Consider the following 22,395-nt stretch of genomic DNA (forward strand, 5'->3'; position numbering starts at 1 on the left):
TGTTCTCTGCTGGTAGGAGCTGTCTGTGCACCGTGCGATAGTACCTGTGTAGCAATAAAATGTATGTAGCATAATAAAATAACATCTTTGTTTATGTGTGAAATACATGAGAAGCCACAGTAGTTCATGTGTATCTGACAGTCTATTGAACAGATACCTCCTCGATGCCTCAGGCACAGGAGTTGTGAGACGAAGCTACTGCCTGCTCGACTGTTCATGAAACTGCTCGCGAATGCGGTCCGTTAACTTACCCGAATAAATGAAACCACGTGTAGCTGGGTCTTTGCACACCGGGAATCGCACACCGGCCTTGCAGGCTCCCAGCGATGACCCTCTCAGTGAACCGCACGCAGTAACTCAGTGAATGGGCATTTGAAGGGACGCCGCTGTGTGCCGGCTCTGCGGAGGAAAGGTGCTCCGTGGTGCAGTGTTCGTCTGTGACCGCCGCCTCCTCGCGCGTTTATTTACCCTGCAAGGCAGTAAACGATACAGAAAGATACGCATGTGGCTTCAAAGGCACCAGGAAGTTGCAGTACGTATTTGGGTTTTCAGATCAATTTGAAAGTGTCTGTGCTTACCTCATCGTGTGAGTAAGCCATCCAGCGGCAGGTTGCTCAAGACACACCTATTGATGCGACACCTACACACAAGCCTAGCTTGTACGCTGGGCCAGTCTCAGGACGCGCCACTTCTGCACTCTGCTGCCTGCAGAGGAGTTCTGCGGCACACGCCGGGCTGCGGAGTCCCTGCACGCTGGGGACCTGCATTACTTGGTCTGTCCTGTGTCCCTCTGCGTCTGGGCCTTCAGCTGCTCTGCCTGTCCCCAGGGCCACCCCTGCTCCAGCACCAGCGAGCGCTGTGTCCCTCTGTTAGTGGAGAGGCTGTGTCTGCGTGTGCCCCGCCGTCCCCCGCCTCGGCATATCCCCTGCCGTCCCCCGCCTCTGCGTGTCCCCCACCATCCCCCATGTCTGCGTGTCCCCCGCCCTGGCGTGTCCCTCGCCGTCCCCGTCCTGCTCAGGAAGGAGCGGGTGCTGGTCCCCTGCTCTGCCTAGGTAGGATTTTTTCTCTTGGGTAAGTGGTTGTGTTGTCCCCCCGTGTCACCACGTGTCTGTCCCCCAGCCCGCCACCGAACGTTACTCGTGTACTGTCGCTTGCTCTACCATTCCTGCAGCTGCTGTGCCAGCCGGAGCCTTTGGGTGACAGCATGGTCAGTACACGGATTCTTACTTGCATATCCCAGGAGACTGAGCAGGATTTCACCGCTGGGAGTGACGCTCATGCTTTTTACCTCTTTCTTTTAAGCACCTAGGAAGCAGCTCTTCACGAGCATATTCGGAGCTATTAATCTCCGGAGTGGTAACTTTGATGACACTTTACGTTGTATGGGTTGTTTTCCTACTGGTGGTTTTGTTTCCATTCAGCGTGGTGTGATTTTGCTTTGTGCATGAGGAGCACAGGAGAACACAGGTCTGGTCTGGGTGATTCGCAGCTGGGGCACTCAGCCTCGGGCAGCAGTCTCTGCCACGTTTTCTGCCGCTGCCACGCACCCCTGCGTGTGTGCCTCGTGCCGCGCACCCCTGCGTGTGTGCCTCGTGCCGCGCACCCCTGCGTGTGTGCCTCGTGCCGCGCACCCCTGCGTGTGTGCCTCGTGCCGCGCACCCCTGCGTGTGTGCCTCGTGCCGCGCACCCCTGCGTGTGTGCCTCGTGCCGCGCACCCCTGCGTGTATGCCTCGTGCCGCGCACCCCTGCGTGTGTGCCTCGTGCCGCGCACCCCTGCGTGTGTGCCTCGTGCCGCGCACCCCTGCGTGTGTGCCTCGTGCCGCGCACCCCTGCGTGTGTGCCTCGTGCCGCGCACCCCTGCGTGTGTGCCTCGTGCCGCGCACCCCTGCGTGTGTGCCTCGTGCCGCGCACCCCTGCGTGTGTGCCTCGTGCCGCGCACCCCTGCGTGTGTGCCTCGTGCCGCGCACCCCTGTGTGTGTGCCTTGTGCTGCTCAACCCTGCATGTATGCCTTGTACCGCGCACCGCTGCGTGTGCTGTGTGCGCCTCGTGCCGCGCACCGCTGCGTGTGCTGTGTGCGCCTCGTGCCGCGCACCACTGTGTGTACTGTGTGCCTTGTGCCATGCGCTGCTGCGTGTGCTGTGTGTGCCTCATGCCGTGCACTGCTGCGTGTACTGTCTGTGCCTCGTGCTGTGTGTGCTGTGTGTGCCTCGTGCTGTGTGTGCTGTGTGTGCCTCGTGCCGCGCACTGCTGTGTGTGCTGGTTGTGCCTCGTACCGTGCACTGCTGTGTGTGCCGTGTGTGCCTTGTGCCGTGCACTGCTGCGTGTGCTGTGTGTGCCTCGTGCTGTGTGTGCCTCGTGCCGTGCACTGCTGTGTGTGCCGTGTGTGCCTCATGCTGTGTGTGCTGTGTGTGCCTCGTGCCGCGCACTGCTGTGTGTGCTGTGCGTGCGCCTCGTGCGCTCGCACCCGGGTGCCAAGGGGAGTTTGTGACCGGCTTCCATCTTGCTGTATTCTGTCAGTGAGGTTTAGACCTTAGGGAAGGAAAGCTCGAGGCTGCTGTCTCTGACACCAGGAGCGCCTGTGTGTGTGTGCTGCTCCGAGCTTGGTACTTTGTGAGGGTTTCAATTGAGAAAAAAAAAAAGGCAAGCTGTGAATTATTGCTTTTAGGCACACATCTTTCCTTCTCAAGACGCAGCTGTTGATGAATTTAGCTTGTGTGTGGCCATTGTGGACGGTACAATTACAATCCAGCATTATGGATGTTTTCTTTTGATACAAATCCGGTGAGGTACATGCAAAGTATGCGCAGCCCTCGGGCTGTTGGCGGGTTGCCAGGCGGACTGTCAGCGATAGCAGGGGTGCTTCTGATCTCATCAGGAAGGGCTGGACTCCTCTAATGGCTCGGGTTCCCATGGCTGTGTCGTATCAAGATGAAATGTAATCTGAAGTTTCTTCACTAATTGGACTTGCTCTGTCTGGCGTGGCCTTTGCCCTGTGGCGGGTGGTGGCGTTGGAGACCGGACGCTGTTTGCCAGCAGCCTGTGCTGGTGTCTGGGGTTTGGTGTCCTGTTAACTCCCGCTCCTTCTGGCCCCCGGGGCTCCTCGCAGCAGCGATCCCGGCAGTCCCAGCCGATCCCGGCAGTCCCAGCCGTGGGTCCGAGGTCTCCCCTGCCCCGTGTACTGAATGATTTGGCAGGAGACAAATGGTTTTCTTAGGAAGAAAAGAGAAAGCAGTTTATATTTGCTGTGGAAGTGGAAAAGGTATTGGGGTTTTCAGGGTAGATTCTTTAAAGTGTTGGGACTTTATGAATACAAACTGTAAGAATTCTGACAACTCTTTTATCTAGAACAATTAGCTGTGTATCTGTGCGTTAAGTTGGGTATCCTAACCAAGTATTTTGTGTGCCATTGTTCCTTTAGGCCTCTGAACACAGCTGGAATCCAGCGCTGGCCTCAGGGCAGATAGCAGCCTGCTCTGGAGCTGTTGTAGGTTCACATTGTTGTCTACACCTCGCAACAGGTTTGTTTGGAAATTTGTTAGCTGCCACTTTAAATGAGACTTTTCCATTGTGACCTGTTGCAAGTTTTGGGTTTTCTAACAAGATGCTTTGTAGGAAAAAGTTAAAAGTGCACAGCCCCGTAAGGCGGCTCCAGCTCCGCCACACGGCGTCCAGCGCGGCTGTGGAGCCGGTGTGTGCAGTGAGCGCCCTCCCGCTGGGCGCCGCCAACCGCAAGCAGGAGTCAAGACTCATTCGTCCAGAAAGGAAAATGAATTCTGTGCATCATTCGCTGGTTGCTCCCTAGTTCCTCTTTCTCTGTCTGGGTTAGATACCAGTCCTCCCTTTTGGAAAAAGTTCTCGTGAAATAAAACACCAGGTAGTAACTGGATCTCTTGTGGATCTCTGAATCTATAGCAACTTGCTATGGAGTTAATGAGAAGAACAAAACATTCTTTAATAAAATGTTACATTTCTTTTCTCTTTCAACAGGTAGTAAGTGGAAGAGGCATGCTTACTGGTGTCACTGGAACCAGGTTGTGGTTCCTATGTGTGTGTATTATTAATCGCATTTTTAAGAAAGAAACTTTTTCTAAAGCAACAGAAACAGGACTCTTAAGCTCATCCCCTGGTGCGTTTGCAGTTTGCAGCTGGGTGACGCGGAAGCGAAGCAGAGGAGAGGCCTGGCTGCAGCCTCGCGTGCGGGTTTTGTGCCTTCTCGTCGCAGCGCGCGGTGGAACACGGAGGCTGTGACACGGAGCCCCGCTATGCAGCCGCGGGCGGTGGCGCTGGGACCCTGGCAGGGGCTGCCTTGCCAGCTCCCTGCTCTCCGCGCTGGTTTTTACCACTGATTGCAGCGGCACGGCCACCGCCAGGGACGGTCACCCGCTGCCGTTCAGCTGTCTGGGCAGCGCAGGCCCCGCCGGTCCCACCTGCAACGTCCCCTCGTCCCGGAACAGGGATTAAGCACTTGACATGCTTTTAATACAGCGAAGAGTGTCATTTATCATTTTTAATTTTTACAGTAGATGCGCTTGCTCTCAAATAATTTTTAGAGGAAAATCAGTATTTTCAGCGGTGGGAGGCTCTGTCACCCCGCCCCGCAGAGCCAGGTGAGGTGGTGTAACCGGGCTGTGCGCAGCGTGCCAAAGCCCCGGGAGCTGTTCCCAGCCTGCGCACACACGGCACAGCGCTTTAGTTGCCGATAAGCACACACGGGATGGGTTTCATAGGTTGTTGTAAGTACATACAGCGCTTCTCAGCGAAAGCAGACAGGGTATGCTTTGAGGCTTTGGGGAAAGCGAATGTGTGCAGAAACAAGTTTCACAGAAGCAGGGTTTCAGTTCTTAGGGTTTGACTTTTTTCTTTGGGAGGACAGTGCGTGCTGCGAAATGCATAAAATCTGTTAGCAGTCTGATTTCTGTTGTTGGTCACGTTTATGATAGCAGAAGCCCATTCATAAATGTAACCTTTCCAAAGAGGCTTGCACAACCGGTTTCTCGCTAAGGCAGAATGAATGTGGGTGCTCAGGCCTCTCTGTCGGCCCTGCACGAGCTGCTGTGGCCCATGGAGCCGGGGAGCGAGAGCGGGGGAGCAGCCCTGGCCCAGCGCCCCGTCCCTGCTGCGTCACGGCGGCTGGCAGCGCGGGAGGGACGCCAGCGTTCCAGCGTTAGGCACTTAGATGCCTTTAACAGACAAATCTGGTGTGCTTTCCAGTGCGTTACTCAGTGAAGTCATCCCTGAGCCGTGTTGGCGAGGATCCAGCATCAAGAATGACTATTGTAATGGTTTTGTGGCTTTTTTCCTGGTTTGGTCCCTTTGGGGAGGACTGGTAGGAATCCTGGTGCTTGTGGCTGAGCCGCTGTCTGTCTCAAGCCGTGCTGGCTTCACCCCGAGGAGCAGACGCGGGCTGGGGAGCCGGGACGTGTGGAATCGGAGGATGAGGAGCTGGTTTAGCACCCCGGGTGTGTTACACTCCCCTTCTCGAGATGGAAGTCGGCACCGCGGGCCAGCTCCTATGAGATGGTGTTTGCTCTTCAGGGGGTGCAGTTTGCGTTTCCTTCCTCCTCCCTCTGAGGAAAACAGGGTAGAGGCTTGTGTAGATATGTATATATATTCTTTTTAAGAAATGGAAATAAACTGTTTGAAAAGAAAACCAAGAGGCACATGCAACTTACCGAGTGTCCAGGTTTCCGTGCTGCTGTTTGCTTCCTGCGTCTCTGACTCCTGTCTCCAGGCAGCTCGTGTTTCCTGCGCTGGAGCTGCTCTGGCAGAACTGAGCCCCGCTCGCTGCAGGCTGGGGCCGTGGTGGGGAGGGGACCCCCCTCGCCAAGCCCGTTTTCCGTGAGCCCCAGGAGCACGGGGTGGCCTGGGATGCGTCTCGCGCCCTGCAGCCGCCCCCGTTGGGACACGGGCCCCTCTGAGCCCGCGGGAGCCTTGAGCAGCTCGCTGCTCCCTGGCACAGCTTTCTGCTGCTCTCAACTTCCCCGTGGGATTGCTCAGCCCTCCTGAGATGGATATGTCGTCGTGTTTGCAGCGTAGCTGTTGGAGGTTAATTGTTGGATTAAGTATTAAGAATGCATTGATGTGTCTCAAGAATGAGGAATGCAAAGTTATTTGGTGTATGGATGTTTGAACGGGAGAGCTTCCCTCCTGGACGTTCAGTGGCAAGTGCTGCCTCGTCCTTTCTGCAAGGGTGGAAACTTTGAATGCTTGGATTCAGAAATTCGGGATCATTTTAACTGATGATGAAGCAATTACTGAAATGTTTCTTGTTCTGCAAAACAAATCCACGTCAGGAAATAAATATAGAAGTAAATGGCTTGGCTTTCATCACCAAGCACTTAAGCAGCCTGCTAATGATTTCAAAAGGCAGCAACAGAAGATATCTGAAGGAAAAATGGCAATATCCAATTTATTTTCAAGTTTCATCTGCTTCGCTAGAATTTAATCTGAAAAATGAAGACAAATGCTCACACATCAGAAGAATGGTGGTGGCTCAGGGCCGTGCTGAAGGAGAGCGGCTTTGCTTTGCACACCCCGCTCAGCGCTGCTTTTGCCCCCATCGGGTGTAGCTGCCCCATCGGGTGTAGCTGCCCCATCGGGTGTAGTTACCTGTCTTCAGGTGCAGGGGAATGAAGCTGGGCCATTGAAAGGAAAACCCTTTGAAAACCCTTTGAAAAGCAACTTAAACTGCAGAATTACTCTTCCAAGAGTGGTGTCTCCCTTAGATACATCTAGCAATGGTTTCTGCTGGTTAAATACAGTTATTTAGGTATTGTGGCTGAGATCTCTTCTGTTTCCCCTCAAAGTCCAAATAATACACAATTTTGCAAACCTTCTTTTCCATTCCCAATTTAACGTTCTAGTAGCTGGTTGAAAGAACGTATCTTGTCTTTTCCATGCCTCCTGGGTACTGAAAGGGTTCATGTTTTCCTGCTGTCGTGCTTCTGTACATGCACCGTGGTTGCACGTGGAGTTTCTGTCGCTCTAAAAAAAATACAAAAGGAATTGCAGTAAATTAGGAATGTTATAAATGAAGACATGACTTGGGAAACAAACCACAGTCCAGAGGAGACCCATCAGCCTTGGTGGCTGTGCTGGCTGTGAGGGAATGGATGCGGGGTTGCCGAGGGCGGGCGCCGGGAGGCTCCGGGTGAGGAGGAGGGTGAAGGGGTCCCCGCTCTCACGTGTCTCCTCTCCCCGCAGCTCTGCCCTGGTGCACGGAGCGATGGTTCTCCTGGTGCTGCTGCTGCTGGCGCTGCCGTCCCCGAGCTGGCAAGGTGAGTGTGCACGGTGCCGCGGGGGAGCTGGCGCAGCGCCGCGGGGGCACCGGCGGCCCCCTGCTGCGCACTGCATCGCGCGCAAAGGCTTCATAGCACGTCCCTGGATAAAATTCCCAGCACGCGTGACTGGCGTGGATCTTGCAGGGCCTGGGGGAAAGTGGGAAACGTTATTGGAAGGCAAACCATCGAGCCGTGCCGTGGCTTGGTCTTTCTCGCCCGTGGGCTGAGGTGCAGTTGTGTCGCATTCTTACAAGCCAAGCTTTTTCTCAGGGAGGGCTCTTCAGAGTGCGTAGTATGGTGTTTGATACTTTTCCATGATTGCTCCAGTAAGGCCTTATGAATATGGGAAGTGACTTTTTCATAAGAGGTTTACACAGCTGTGTGCACGTAAAGGTTTCATGACACGCAGTGTGTTCCAGGTTTGCCTCAGAGCAGAAGGGGCTTTCACTGCCATGGAGAGGCAGGAGTGGCTCATCTGAAGGTCTTCTGGATGTTGTGGGAGAAGACCTGAAAGATTCATCCTTGCTACTTAGCAACCAGCCTTTTAAAAATGATGAATAAAGGTTTCCTGCGAGTAACTTGGTTTTTTCAGCTTCAAATTTTCGGTGACTTGGGAGGTGTATCTAGTGTTATCAGGGTGCATCTGTGCCCTTTTGCATTTACCCTGTGAAATCCCTTTCTGAATACTCTGCTGCAATGCATTTATTTTCAAACGTTGATGCAAATGATGAAAGGCAGAGTATATTAAGTGGAATGTCAGAATGGATGGTGTAAGGTGAGCATTAAAAACATGTGGAGGTCTAGTGCTTGACTTCAGTCATGTCTGTGAACAGGAAATTGGGGCAAAAGAGGGAGAAACGTTGAATGAGTGTTGGTGGAAACACATTAAACTGCTGATGTTATTGATACAATATTATCTTGAAATAAGGCTTGGTAGCAGTTATCACGCTGTACCTTCTTACCACTCTTGAAGTGCAGCTGGCTGCTTCTCTACAACTTCTTTTTTCGGCTTTCGGAGCTTCTTATGTTAAAAATCTTGTAGCTAAAGCACCTGCCCTTCACATGCTGACCCGAAGAGCAGTGGTGGGGCAGAGGAGCAGGAGGTGCGTGTGGAGATGCGAGGCGGTGGGGGGCTCCTCTCGCACGCTGTGCAGAGCCTGCGAGTGTCCCCGTGGAGCAGTGGTGCCGCCCGCCCCGGCACAGCCGCCCCGGCACAGCCGCCCCGGCACAGCCGCCCCGGCACAGCCGCCCCGGCACAGCCGCCCCGGCACAGCCGCCCTGGCACAGCCGCCCCGCACGCCCTGGTGCTGCACCTCTGGCTGGTGGGAGTTTGCCTTTTGGTGAGTGAAGAACGTCTGCGCGTATCTTTGGGTGGCGTTCAGGGGTAGACTGGCCATTTCTGCATTGCCAGGACGCTTTGGATGACGAGATTAGGTATTACTCTAAAAAACAAAAGAGAGAGAAAGCACCCCCGCAGCCCAACCCGAACAAATCAAACTGTGTAGAAATTGAAGCGCAGAAACATGGCTCTTCCCTACCTGAGTGTCCGGAAAATCCTTTTATTCCAAAGGTTTATTGCAGCACTTACCTCTGTGCCCCTTCTTTATCTGCTATGGTAAGTGGGGAAGGAGGCTTTTCTTGGGTTCCCAAGAAGCTGAATCCTGGCTGAACCAGAGCACTTGGATAGCGCCACGGCTCTGCTGAGGGCCAGGTTTGTGCTCGCAGTGCCCGTGTGCGGTGTCCGGAGCGGCCGGCACCGGTGCGGTGAGTGCTGCCCGTGCCCCCAGTGCCGGCGGTGGAGAGCGATCCGTCCGCTGGCACCGCTCTCCTCAACTTGCAGGGTTACAGAGCCGCGTCTCGGTGAGCAAAGGGCCCGCTCTTCACCTCTGCCGGCCCTGGCCAGCTGGCTCTTGTTGCAGCCACATCCTGAGCCTCTGGTGCCGGGGTCCCCCCGCCGAGCACTCCCTGGCGTGTGTGTGCCCGGTGTGTTCAGCTGTGCGGTGAGGAGTGCCCGTGTCACCTGCGGGGAGCAGGGACCTGGGCCCGATGGTGCTTGTGGGGCCCCTCCAGCTGGAGGTGCTGTGTGACTCTGGGGTGCATTGCTGGGGGGGATGCTGGATGCTGTTAACAGCCTTCTTTAAAAGGTACGTGTAATGGGATTAGATACGCTGTCTTTAGAAAGAAAATGGAGACCCTTATGGTATTTCATTTTACTTCTTTATGCTTTTAAAAATGACTTTGATATTTGCTGAAGAGATCACCTCAAAATGGAGATGTGCCACCAGAAACAAGTGGTGTGCCTTTCCTCGGAGAGTTGTTGTTTGGTATTTTCCCGAACAGTTAACGATGTTTATAGTCTGGGAATTGTTTATAAAATATGAAGTGAAACTGTCAGGGTTGGTAAGGGGTCGTGTGAAATAAACTGCCCACAGTAGTGGGTAGCGTCTTGGTCCGCTTAGCCCGTTCCGGGGCCGGTGCCGGGCGTGCTCCTGGTGCGGGTGGCACGTCCCTGTCACCAGAGGGCTGGCGCTGCGCCTTCCCCTGCGCTCAGACACAGAGCGGCTGGGTTCCTGCTCTCGTCTAGAGCCAGCACTCCTAGTTGGTGCTTTCACCAGGCCGGTGGTGACCGTGGCTCGGGACAGGTCCCCATGGTCCCTGCCTTCGAGGGCCTTCTGCCGTTCCAGCCCGACCACCCCAGACGAAGGGCCTGTGTGTTACAGTGCCGGTTGTGCCCCAGCTGCTGCTCTTGTGGGACGAGAGGGACCGCAGCTTTCCTTATAGGAATGTTTGCCATATTTTTTCTTTCTTCCTTTTAAAAAAGTTCCACAAAATTAGCAAAGTTCTGTGATTCTGTGAAGTTATTACTTGGTACGTGTATGACGGTTTGTGCATACGGGCACTTGAACTCAATGTGCTGGGTGCTATCTGATTGCAGGATTCTTTCTCTAATTTACTCCGTTAGTGGTTCAAAAATGGAAAATTATATTTGTGTATTTGCTCATTCTGGGAGGAGGGAAGGAAGACAAAGCAGAAAACAGCTCCGTCCGCTGCGGGCAGACTCTAATGACAGGCTCGCAGAAGTCCAGCACAGGGTGAGCTCAGCTGGTATTTTAGGAGCATCCGCTGTATTTGTGGCTGGACATTCCTCCTGTGTTACAACTGAGAAAGACAATGCAGACAGGAGTTAAGTTACCCTATCGTGTGTGTGATGGAGAGCGGTGACCTGTGCTGTCCCGGCAGCTCTGCCTGTGCTCTGCCAGCCCCGGCTGTCACCGCCACGGCACCCGGGGTTTGCAGGACACTGAGGAGCTTCCCGTGTTGTCCGTTAGCCCGTGGAGCTGTGTCCTCTCCCGCAGACACCAGTGTGAGCCGGTGCCCGTGTTTCGCGGCACGTCCATTCCGAAAGCGGCTCTGTGGTTGCCTGCTGGCCATCTCTGCTGAGGGTGCTTACAAGTTCGGTTTCCTGCTCTCTGCATTCTCTTAGAGGTTCTTCCTCTTACTCAGCCAAAGCAGCTGTGGTTGGAAGGAGGCGCTGTAGCTGCTGACAGCGGGTGCTGCTTCTCGCTTGCTGTAATGCCCGTGGTTCCTCGGGCCGCGCTCACTCCTCAAAGGCGGTGCAGATGAACATCCCCAACAAGCTCGTTAAACCCACTAAATCCTGTGCGGCTGTGTCCACTGCAAATTTAAATGGCCTTCATTTGATTTGGTTGAAATCATTTCTGCAATGCTTGAGAATAACTATTTCCACGTAGAAGTATGAAGTGGTTTAGCAGATCCGTTTTAAATGCACGCTGTTCGATAGGGTTTTTCCCGTCCCGCGCTGTGTACCCACAGCAGTGTGTGCGCCAGATGTGGTGTAGAACGTCACTGAACTCTCAAAACTTGATGACTTGGGGTGCGCAGATATGGCTGGTATTTCTTTGATGGTTCAAGCTCATATCTTTGTCTTGCTGAAGCGGCTAAATTAGTGTCATTAGCTCCTACTTGGCGGTTCTTCAGCACTAGCTACAAGTAGTATTTATTCTCTTAAACAGAAGATTCTGTTGTCTAGTGATTCCTTTATCTCTCTGAAGATATTAAGCATACAGTGGTGTTTTCTCCCTAACTCTCCCCTTGGACAGATGACGAACTGAAGCTCAGTATGGTCCACTACGAGTGTGTGTGTGAAGGCATGTCCTGTGGGAATGGAGACCGGTGCCAAGGCCAGCAGTGTTTTGCTTCCCTGAGCATTAACGATGGTGCTAAGGTTTACCAGAAAGGCTGCTTCCAAGTCTACGAACAAGGGAAAATGACGTGCAAAACCCCTCCGTCCCCTGACCAGGCTGTGGAGTGCTGCCAAGGGTACCTGTGCAACATGAACATCACCGCGCAGCTGCCTTCTTCTAAAGGTGAGAGCTTAAGGGGTGAGTGTCGAGAGAGTGAAAAGGCTGGGCTCTCATCCGCTGTGCTGGGATGGGCTGGCTCAGCGCTGGGAGCGAGGGCTCAGTCGGCGCGGGACGGCCCTTCCCGCTGCGGCGTGGGCGATGGGGCAGGGCCGGGCCTGGGGCTGGCTCGAGGGCACACGGCTGGCTCCGAGCAGCCTCTCTGTCTCTGCCAGGTTCAGTGTTGCTGTCAGTGCTTCTGGTTTTCACAATTTGGAATTCACAGTTATTTCCCCCCACCCTTTTACTTTTTTCCGCCGTCTTCCAGGCCAAACCTTTCAAGGAGAAGCTGCAGGTTACAGCGTGGAAACGCTGGTCATCGTCATCCTGGCACCCGTGACGGTGCTGATCGTGTTTTCTGCAGTAGCTGTGCTGATCATCCGGAGGATACAGAAGAACCACATGGAGAGGCTGAATTCTAGAGATGCAGAATACGGCACAATCGAGGGGCTCATTGCATCCAACGTTGGAGACAGCACGCTGGCAGTAAGTACCCGTGCGCGGGGAATCTGGGCGCGCTTTCTGCCCTTCCCAGCGCTCGGGCCCCCCAGACACGGCCACGTCCGCAGGGGACAGACCTGGCTGCCAGGGCTGCTGCCTGGTGTCAGCTCTTCTGTGGTGACATCCCTGTGCTAAAGCCATAGTTAAATGGACTTTAACCAAAAGATAGATCTGGCAAGTGTAGCTCCCCTGACCTGGAGGATCACGCAGCTGTTCCTGGAAACGATGTCTGGACGGCAAAAGGGAGTCTGCCTGGTCCTTGGGCAGCCTGGAGTGATAGGAAAGGTGCAAAGTGTCCTGTGGATTTGGTATATGGAAGGCTGGAGAAGATCAGATGCTAGTGGAAGAAGAAAATTCTGATATCTTTAACTCTTACAAACTCCAAACCTGACTCCCGTGTTCTTAGTAGAAGGGCTCTAAGAAATCGGTGAAGTTTTGTTGACAGAAGTGCAGTAGGAATTTTAAGAAACGAGAACCGCTTACTCAGAATTCAGTTTTTTAAATACGTTCTTGTTTGTGTGTTCTCTGGAAAATAAAATGACACGGGGCAGTGTTTCCTTTTTACAGACTTGTTTATCTTACCCTTTCACTTGGGGCCAGAAAAGAAACATTCCCGGCAGCTTTCCCGTGCGTTACCGAGACGGAGCCGGTGGGGCTGCAGGGGCAGCTGCCCCGCTGCTGCTGCAGATTTAGACAAACTGCACCGGGGAATCTTTTCTTAATGCCTTTGTCTCTCTTTAATTAGCCCACAGGGCTTGATTCTGTGTTAGTGTTTTAAACCAGCCAGTTTGGTCTGGTCACCATAAGCCAGGTGTGTGTGCAGCTGGTTCTGTCTCTGGGCCTGACTTGCAGCTGTTACCAGCTCTCACCTCTTATCAGTGCGAGACCGTTGCCATTCCCGTTGCCATTCCGTTTGCAAACCTTTTGCACTTCCAGTCATTTAATGTTACTTGGAAACGGTGATAAAACCTGGGGAGAATAAATCAATCTTGGGTTTCAAAGCCGGCGGAGGAGTCGCTAAGTGCTGCTCTGGGGAGCTGCTCTGTCCTCAGCGCTCGCTGGGCTGCGGGGCCTCTGCTCTGGGTGCTGCTGTGGAAAGCGTTGCCAGTTCTGTGTTTCCAAACGTTCATCTGAACAGCGAGCCTTCTCACATTCCAGATTCTATCCATTGTGTGTTTTAAATCACTGGCTTTGTTAGCCATTAGATTACTTTACATTTAGGATTAGTCTCTACAGTGCAGCAAATGCTTAAAACCCTAAGCTTCCTAGCGGGGAATGGGAAGAGCCGTGGCCTCTGCAAATCTTGTTTTAACAGTTGCAGAAGATAAGCCTTTTTCTTTGTGTTTCTTTTTCCCTCTGATACAAGCAGGAAGGAAAACGAGCTCTCAGATTGCACTAGAAGTTAAATAGCAGCCTCCTGTCATTCTTAGATTATCTTTTTCTTGAGTGCTCATTTGAAAAATCATTAGGAAAAGTGGGACTTCATCAGGTCTGGTTAAAGCCCAGTAGTGCAGTTTGCTAAAAATATTAGAAAGTTGATTATGCTTATGGGTTTTTTTATCTTATTTTCTTTTGTGACGGAAGAACTGTGCACTAATGCAGTTGGTAATACTTTAACTAGTTCAGAGTACCCAGCCATGACGGTAGCTGGCTATTAGCGTTTCAAAAGGCTAATAAGATTTAACATTCAATGAGAATCTCACTCATCGGGTTTTTTATGAGCTTACAGTTTCAAGCCTGGCTTCCAGGCACTAAAAACACCAGAAACTCATAAAAAGCTTCTAAGAAGGACTTGTTATGGAAAATTCTCTGGAGTACCAGTATCACCTAGTGTAGGTGATACAGGCAATACTCCTGTCACCTTGTTGAAATAAACAAGGCTAGTTTCAGTTTTAAATGACTGTACCGAACTGGAGCAGCTGGTGCGTTGAGGGGCCGCTGAGGTCCGGGTGGGCTGCAGCCCGGCCTGCCCGGTGAAGCCGTGCGCCGCGGCGCGTTCGGGGGAGCAGGGCTTCTCACGGGTTGTAAACCTGCGCTTTCCCTTTGCACAGGACCTGCTGGACCATTCCTGCACGTCGGGCAGCGGCTCGGGGCTGCCGTTCCTGGTGCAGAGAACAGTGGCTCGCCAGATCACGCTCGTGGAGTGCGTGGGTCAGTGACAACCGTGTTCGTGTGCCGTGCCAAACGCAGACAGGAAGCTTTGGTCTCCATGCCAATCAACTGCTTTTCCTTTGTTGCTTATATAATATATGATACTTTTCAGGCTTTGGTGTACGGAACATGTTTGGTTTAGGACAGTGAAGGGAAAAAATTCCTTTCAGATCTATGCAGAAGAAAAAGGCAAATATCTGTGCTTTATGATCAAAAAACTAAAGCTTTGTTCAGTAAGGTGATGTTAGAAAATACAAACGAGGCTTGTTTGGGTACTTTGTAAGCACAAGAAACTATTTATTTAGAAAAGCAAGCTGAGTTTGCAGTCTGAAGCTGTCGCTGTGACGCGATGCTTTGTTCAGCGAGGAAGGAGTAGTGCGGAGGTGAGGTGTGGAGCTGAAGTGGCGTGTAAGGGCAGTGCGATGTGTGCCGCTGGATCCGTGCCCGCAGCAGCAGGCGCTGCTCCCGCTGTCTGCCCCTAAAACTCTTCTGGGTCTTAAGGCTTTTTTGTGGGCCTTCAGTGTTCATTTTAAGGATGCCTTAATTTTTTTCTTTGGTATATTTATGTATTACCTGTATAGTGTTAGAATTGAATTTAGTAATTTTAGGAAGCATTTGGGTCAGAGAGGCCCTGGGGCAGAGACACTGAGCCGGGATGCTGTCCTGTCTATGAGAGGGAAAAAAAAAGACTGGTTTAAATATGTTTTGTGGTGCTTCTTCAGTGAGCTGAGCTTGGATGAGCTAACACCGTCCCGCAGGTCACTGCAAGTCTGAGCTCCTCAGGGTGTTAAACCAGGCCCTAGACTAAAGCAGTGAATCTGGGCCCACATTTTACCAGTGTCCTTTGCTTTTGGCTTGTCGTGTCCACTGAGTAGTGCAGATGTTCACACTCGCTTTAAATCCAAGTGCACGTGCTCTGAGGCTCTGCAATTGCTCTTTATCAGAAACTGTAGAATATGATATGCGTGGGCTGGTTGGTTGGTTGTTTTTCCTAGTTGTCATTGTGCATTTTGTGTGGCTGTGGAGGGGTGACACGTGTACGCGGGGTGATCAGGTGATACCTGGGGGATATTTGGGCCAGAGCTGCCGAGTTCCATCCTGAGAGCTGCTCCTGTCCCGCTTGTGCGATCGTCAGCTGACAACTCTACTGTGTTTTCCCCCCAGGAAAGGGCCGGTATGGAGAGGTCTGGAGGGGGCAGTGGCAAGGAGAAAACGTTGCTGTGAAGATCTTCTCTTCCAGGGATGAAAAGTCCTGGTTCAGGGAAACCGAACTGTACAACACTGTGTTGCTGCGGCATGAGAATATTTTAGGTAAGCAGAGCAGCCGTACTCACATTTCCTCGTGTAGCTGGCATAAAGGTGAGTTCACTGAGCAGTTCCCTTGTGAACACTGCGGCTTCACCAGGTATCTTGCGGGCTTTGGGATTAGGCTCTTGTGTTTGCAACAAATAAGGGAAAGTTTAAGGAGGAGACTTGCAGGAGGTGCCGAAGGCTGAGTCTCAGCTGGAGAAAGTGTCGAAACAACCATGAATTGCTGTCTTCCTGTGGAAGGGTTCTAGGGAGCAGCAGTCGCACGGTGGAGGGGTTGTTGGCCGGGTGGAGGGGTTGTTGGCCCTGCAGCGTGCGGGGGAGGGGGCGCCGCAGGCCTGCACGGCAGGAACGGAGCCTGGCGTGCAGTGTCAGTGCAGAGGGTTCGTGTAACTTCAGTTCGCCTGGGAAAAGCAAAGGGAGAAAAGGTGGGGAGGAGTTTGTCATGAGATGTAAATATTGGAGTAGTTTTCCTTGTGCCTGAATAACCTGCAGTGCGAATCCATGATTTTCTTTGTTTAACTGTTCTGCTCAGGCACCAACTGAGCTCCCTTGGTGTTTAAACTTCAGATGGATTTGCCTGTCTATGATGTGTCCCATTTCCCTGTAAATATGGAAGTGTGATGATTTCGAATCTTCTGCATCCCTGTGCGTTGTGTGCTCAGTTCTGAGGGCTTAGAAATGGCCGTTTTGTGTTGCGGGGCACGGCTGCGGTGTGCGCAGCCCTTTGGGTCCTGGCGGACGTGACCTCCTTTCGGCGCTGTGCCACTTGTGCAGTCCGAGCAGCAGTGTTTTCTGTGGTGACGCTGCCTCGCCCGCAATCCGTCTTTCTTCAATCTGTTTCGCTTGGGTCCTTATTCTTGTTTCCTGTCAGAGAATGTTCCTTGGCTCTATAGCTCACCCCGCCAGACGTTTGTCTGATGTTTCCTGGAGCAGTTCCTTTGGTACTACAAAAATAATTTGGTGGCTTTCTGAAATGCGAATTATTGAGCTTTCCTTCCCGAGAGAGCAAGTAACTTGGCTGAAATTACATTACACGTTTCCCATGTTCCTCTGTCTGCGTTTAGTGTTTCTTGATAACTGTCACATTTGTCGGCTATTTTATAGAATTTTTTTAGATGCGGTATTAAACAATATCAGAGATTACGAAAGTATCCCATTGTGCAGAGATCTGAGTTCAAGGGAGGAAGCAGTGGGTGTTCTTCCTGACAAATGTCATATGTGGGCTTTTAATAAACGTGATTTGTTCCTCTGACCGGGGAATAAAACTTCAGTTGCTCCCAGCTCAAGCCGCTGAGGTCAGCAGTGTGTGCCGGGGCAGCGAGCTCGGCCGCTGGCGCTCGGGTTCGCCAGGATCCGCGCTCTGAAAAGCAGTTCTGGAGGTCCAGAGAGGAGTTTTGCTCGGTTCCCGTGTAGAAAGTCACAGTGAGATGCAGCTGTGATGTGTGGAGGGGCTGTGCCTTCCGCCACTGGGGAAGCCAGCGCGCCCCTTGGCCTTCAAAGTGAATGTGATTCCGTAGGACCCGTGTGTTGGAGGCACTGCTTCTCTGCAGTGGAGAGCAGATGTGCCGGTCTGTGTGTTGGAGGCGCTGGTCTGTGTGTTGGAGGCACTGCTTCTCTGCAGTGGAGAGCAGATGTGCCGGTCTGTGTGTTGGAGGCGCTGGTCTGTGTGTTGGAGGCACTGCTTCTCTGCAGTGGAGAGCAGATGTGCCGGTCTGTGTGTTGGAGGCACTGCTTCTCTGCAGTGGAGAGCAGATGTGCCGGTCTGTGTGTTGGAGGCGCTGGTCTGTGTGTTGGAGGCACTGCTTCTCTGCAGTGGAGAGCAGATGTGCCGGTCTGTGTGTTGGAGGCACTGCTTCTCTGCAGTGGAGAGCAGATGTGCCGGTCTGTGTGTTGGAGGCACTGCTTCTCTGCAGTGGAGAGCGGCAGATGTGCTGCTACCGGCCGGTCTGTTACTGGAAACTTCCCCACCCCAAGGTTCTTCAAAAAGAAAGAAAACAGGGCAAAACAACCTTTTTTTTAAAGGATGTGTTCCTAACAAGTGCCTGTGCTTGGTGTGGCTGACAAAATACATCAATACATTCTTGTGAATAGATGAGTTCTAGAATATGTCAGCCTTTTTTCGTCATGGTAATACCTGTGGTTTGTTCTCAGTGCAGAACAATTGTGGAAGAGTTTTAATTAAACAGTTTTAAATTGTGAGCAGTGCCTAAGTAGTATTGATTCTTTTCTTGGGGGAGTCTTGAAGGAGCTCTCATTTCATGATGTTGTTCCTCCTTTTCTCCTCGCTCTCTCAGGTTTCATCGCGTCTGACATGACGTCGCGGAACTCCAGCACGCAGCTGTGGCTGATCACCCACTACCACGAGATGGGCTCTCTGTACGACTACCTGCAGCTCACCACGCTGGACACCGTCAGCTGCCTGCGCATCGTGCTCTCCATCGCCAGCGGCCTGGCGCATCTGCACATCGAGATCTTCGGCACCCAGGGCAAGCCTGCCATCTCCCACCGGGACCTGAAGAGCAAAAACATCCTCGTGAAGAAAAACGGGCAGTGCTGCATAGCGGATCTGGGTGAGTTCGTCTCAGTGCTGGTGCACTCTGCGCATGCCTGTGGAAATCAAATCCACTGGATCACTGCAACTGTAGAAGTCTTAAGTAACTTAGAAGAGCCTTACTCTGGTGTGGTGCTGCGGGCAGGTCTGCAACAGCCACTAGATGGCACTTAGACCTCGGGAATGTCACCGCCACCAGGAGCAGCCCTGACACCGACACTCCCGCACCTCTTGGGTGTTTGGTGTTAAATCCTGTTGGTGGATCCCGGCAGACAGCTGCTGTTGGGCTTCAGCCCGTCTCTGAACTCATCAGCGTCCTTCCACGTACAGAACTACATGTCTGTCCCAGGCTCTGTCTGTCTGTCCAGCCCGCGCCCCCTGCTGTGCGCCCAGAGCTGGGCTCTCTGTGACCCGCGGGTTTCGGACTTGGAGCTGGCAGGGCGCTGAGGAACAGCTGCAGCGTGCTGGCTCATTCGCACCTCCCGGCTATGTCTGACACTACTCTTTCTGTTCTCTGAAGACAAGGGAGGAGGTAGCGGCAGACCGGCAGTATTGAGAGTCATTAGCTAGATAAAAAGTGTATTGGGAGATGGGATTTTTTCCATAATGATTCCACTGCATAGTTCCTATCCCTTCTGCCGGAGGGACAGGAGGTACAGGGCAGACATGAAAGCCACACACCCAGGCCTCTCTGAATTTGCAGAGGGAATAGGAAGTGAAAGGTGGCAGAGTGAGCTGAAAATACAAAACTTCAGAGATTGGCTTTTAAATAGGTTTGTAGCTGGCACTGAGGAGGAGGCAGCACATGCTGCCGTTGATTGACATCACACTAATAAAGTGAAATCTACCACATTGTTTATTGAGAGACTTCAGATATGGGAGAGATTTTCTAAGAGAGCACAGCAACGAACGTTTCCCAGTTAGTTCTTTTGGTGATAAATTAGCTATTTTTTAAACATGAAATCTTCAGGCGTGTATCTGACGTTTTCCCTTTGTTCCTTATCTGTAAAGGAGAGTTACCAAAGAGTTTGTTGCTTCTGCCAGATATATTCACGCCCTTTGTTTCTGTAGAGCTTTGTCTTTCTTTTTCTCCTCTGGTCTCATTCTGTACTTAAACACATGCACCGCACAAGAAAGATGGCACTCAAGAGACCGGTGTGAGCAGATGGAGAGCTGCGCTGCAGCTGCCAGAGCTGAGCTGGACTGGGCTCCTGTTGGTTACACCGGGTTCTGCACTTCCATGTACCCGTTAGGATGAGGTGCAGCTCTCAAACCAGCGCGGTAACCTGGCTGTGTGTGGCACCCGCCTGTCCTGCCGGCAGCCGGGCTGGACCTGCTGCCGCATCCCGTCCCTCGCGCTTGGGAACCGGCCGCTCGTCCTGCCCGGAACAGCGGCCGAGCACCCGGGCTGCTGCTGCAGGACGTTCTGGCTGAGCACGAACGGCGCCATAGAGCCCGAGGATGTCAGTCTGGCGTCAGTCTGTCCGTGCTGTGGAACGGTTCTGCCCTTCCAGCGCCATTCACACACACGGTCATAGGTCTCAGTTGAGCAGCTGCACAGAGCAGCAGAATAATGCTTAGGGCAAAGAAGAAAAAGCCCAACCCACTTACTCCTTCTTTCCCTGTCCATACGGAGTAGTGAATGTCTGTTTGAAACAAGCACTGCGATTTGTAGGGAAGGTGCAGAGAATGCTGAAAACCCATTTTTGCTCAATTTTTGTTTCTAGCAGCTACACCAGTATACTAAACAGGATTTTTGGTGTCTTGAAAACCGATATATTTCATCAATTTGTATTCCTGTCAAGGTTTTTATGTTTTCAAAAGCATTTTTTTAAGGATTGGAGTCTTCCTGTAAGCGTTCCCGTGGCCAGCACCCGCGGCCTGGAGGTCGCTGAGCACCCCGCTCTGCTGTGAGAAGAGCCAAGGCAGCGCAGAGCGCAGAGGCGCCCGCGCCGGAGCGGGTTGCGACACTGCTGGCCCCTCACCCCCTTGCAACACTCGGCCGCTCGCAGCGTGCGGGGCGGCCGCTCGCAGCCCTCAGCCTGCAACCTTTGGCCCGTCAGTTTGCTGAATCTGGTTTGCCCAGTTGGATAGAGTGTTACCGTTCTTATCAGAGCCTTCTCCAGAGTCTGGAGTTTGCCAGGAAATTGGGCAAGCCAGGTTCTTTTAGTGTTATAATTCATATCTATTGTATAATATAAATGACTATAAATATAAAAATACTTAAATGTTAAGTGTGTTTATCAATATGTGTCCTCCGTGTGTGTACATGGATATGACCAAGAAGGCTTTCCAAACGATCTCCTGGCCATCACGGGTTAGCAGATGGTGTCTTTCTGCAAGTGCCAGAAGCATTTTCGTAGCATCTTGAAATGACTTGGAAGTGCATTGAAATTGTAGTGAAGTGTTTTCCAAATTGTTGTTATGGTGAAGCACAGGCTGCTCTTTGGAAAGAAAAAGAATTAATGATCAGCTGATAGGTTATTTTTTTGTGGGATTGAGTTAAAAAGCTTTTGAAGTTAAATCTAAAAACCTCATGTTAAACGTAAATAGTATATGTTGTTCTTCCAAGAGTTGTTGAGGAAATTAGGGAGAGTTTGTGTCATCTTTTCGATTGCTTAGTTGTGTCGTGCACTTGTTGCTGTTCAATTTGCAGTGCTCTCTGTTTACCGTGGCAAAACGAGTACTCTGTGTTTCCAAATTTACAGTCATTTAGTCCCTCACATCATGTTCTTTGCTTAAATGTTTAGTAATTAGTAGAAACCAGGTAGAGTGGTTTTGACTGACTCATTTTAGATCAGCTTGAGGATGTTTATTTTTCAAGCTGCTGCAAATATGGTGTTTTTTGTTTTCCAGCTTTGTTTTTTTAGCTTGTGTGTATCCGTCATGCAGTGTTTTTCTTCTCGCTGCCCCGCGGTTCGGACATATCCACCTACCCAAAAGCTCTATAAATAAATCTGAATGCGGTGTAAAATTGTTTTCTTCTAAGTAACAGATGCTTGGCCTTCTGTGTATACGTGCCCGGAGCGCTGGTGACATCCAGTGGCCGCAAAACACTTAATGACGACGTTTTGCAACAGTGCAATAACATGCTTAATGGTAATCCCTGAGGAGATAATTGGTCTCGGTCTAGGCCACAGGGGCTGTTTTTGACGGCTCGTTTGGAGCTGACCCAGTTGGTCTTTGGACAGTTGCACTCTCAGCTCCTTCTTTTTAAGCAACTGTCTGAGTGTCGCTGCTCACGTGTGATTTTAAACATATGCTGTGTAGTTGCGAAGGGTCTTACGAGCGCCGTGTTTGTGTCCTGCAGGGCTGGCAGTGATGCACTCCCAGAGCACCAACCAGCTGGACGTGGGGAACAACCCGCGCGTGGGCACCAAGCGCTACATGGCCCCCGAGGTGCTGGACGAGAGCATCCAGGCAGACTGCTTCGACTCCTACAAGAGGGTCGACATCTGGGCCTTCGGGCTGGTCCTCTGGGAGGTCGCCAGGCGCATGGTTAGCAACGGTAAGTTCGGGACTCCTCTGCTTGGTCGGAGAAGGGGTTCAGCGAATGGCAGTTCACAGCAAAGCGTCTGCCACCAAAGCGCACAGCATGCCATCAGGTACCAGACCTCCCAAGTACTTCAGTTCCTGACACTGCTGCCTGTGTTGAAGCTGTTGGTATGCTGGGTACCATGGCTCAATATTGTTGTCAGTTCTGCTCAGGCACAGAAGAGACAGGGTTCCCTGACACATCCGAAATCGTGATGAGAAATAATTCATGCCAGATAGTCAGATCATAGAGTCTCTGAACTTCTTCTGTCAGAGGAGTTACCTGGAGGTGTGGGCAGCATCGGGGACAGGTATTGTTCTGATACAAGAACATATGTCAGCTGAATCACAGAGCATGGTGATGTCGGGTGAAGGTCTATGTGGTTAATTACACAAAGGAGTAAAGTCTTGCGAACACACTGTGAGGGTTTTTTTTATGATGTTCTCTGTTTATTGGCAAATGGCTGTCGTGGACAGTCACGAAGACTTGCTCATTGCGTTTCCCAATACTTGAGTGCCTCTGGGTTGCAGTTCACGTCAGTGTGACTGCCTTGAGAATGTGAAAACACTGAAAAGCACAGTTTTATATTCTGCACTTTGTGTCTCAGCAATCTGTGAGCACAGTAGCTCAGCCATTGCATCGTG

At 52.0% G+C, this 22,395-nt stretch overlaps 1 protein-coding gene across 3 annotated transcripts in view; it reads left to right on the plus strand.

Moving 5' to 3' along the window:
- The window catches only part of ACVR1 (activin A receptor type 1), a 50,458-nt gene that overhangs the window by 22,430 nt on the left and 5,633 nt on the right, over positions 1-22,395 (plus strand). Inside the window, exons 1-8 of one of the 3 annotated variants that reach the window (XM_071810643.1) lie at positions 3,420-3,519; positions 7,205-7,278; positions 11,403-11,669; positions 11,971-12,188; positions 14,255-14,354; positions 15,519-15,665; positions 17,960-18,235; positions 21,527-21,724. In XM_071810643.1, coding sequence (XP_071666744.1) covers positions 7,227-7,278; positions 11,403-11,669; positions 11,971-12,188; positions 14,255-14,354; positions 15,519-15,665; positions 17,960-18,235; positions 21,527-21,724 — 1,258 coding nt within the window. In that variant the 5' untranslated portion in view covers positions 3,420-3,519; positions 7,205-7,226. Of the gene's footprint in view, positions 1-3,419; positions 3,520-7,204; positions 7,279-11,402; positions 11,670-11,970; positions 12,189-14,254; positions 14,355-15,518; positions 15,666-17,959; positions 18,236-21,526; positions 21,725-22,395 lie in introns of those variants that run through there. The other 2 variants (XM_065840348.2, XM_071810644.1) reach the window with 2 other exon arrangements.

Source organism: Patagioenas fasciata, chromosome 7 (assembly GCF_037038585.1).
Source record: "Patagioenas fasciata isolate bPatFas1 chromosome 7, bPatFas1.hap1, whole genome shotgun sequence".
Classification (NCBI taxonomy): Eukaryota; Metazoa; Chordata; class Aves; order Columbiformes; family Columbidae; genus Patagioenas; species Patagioenas fasciata.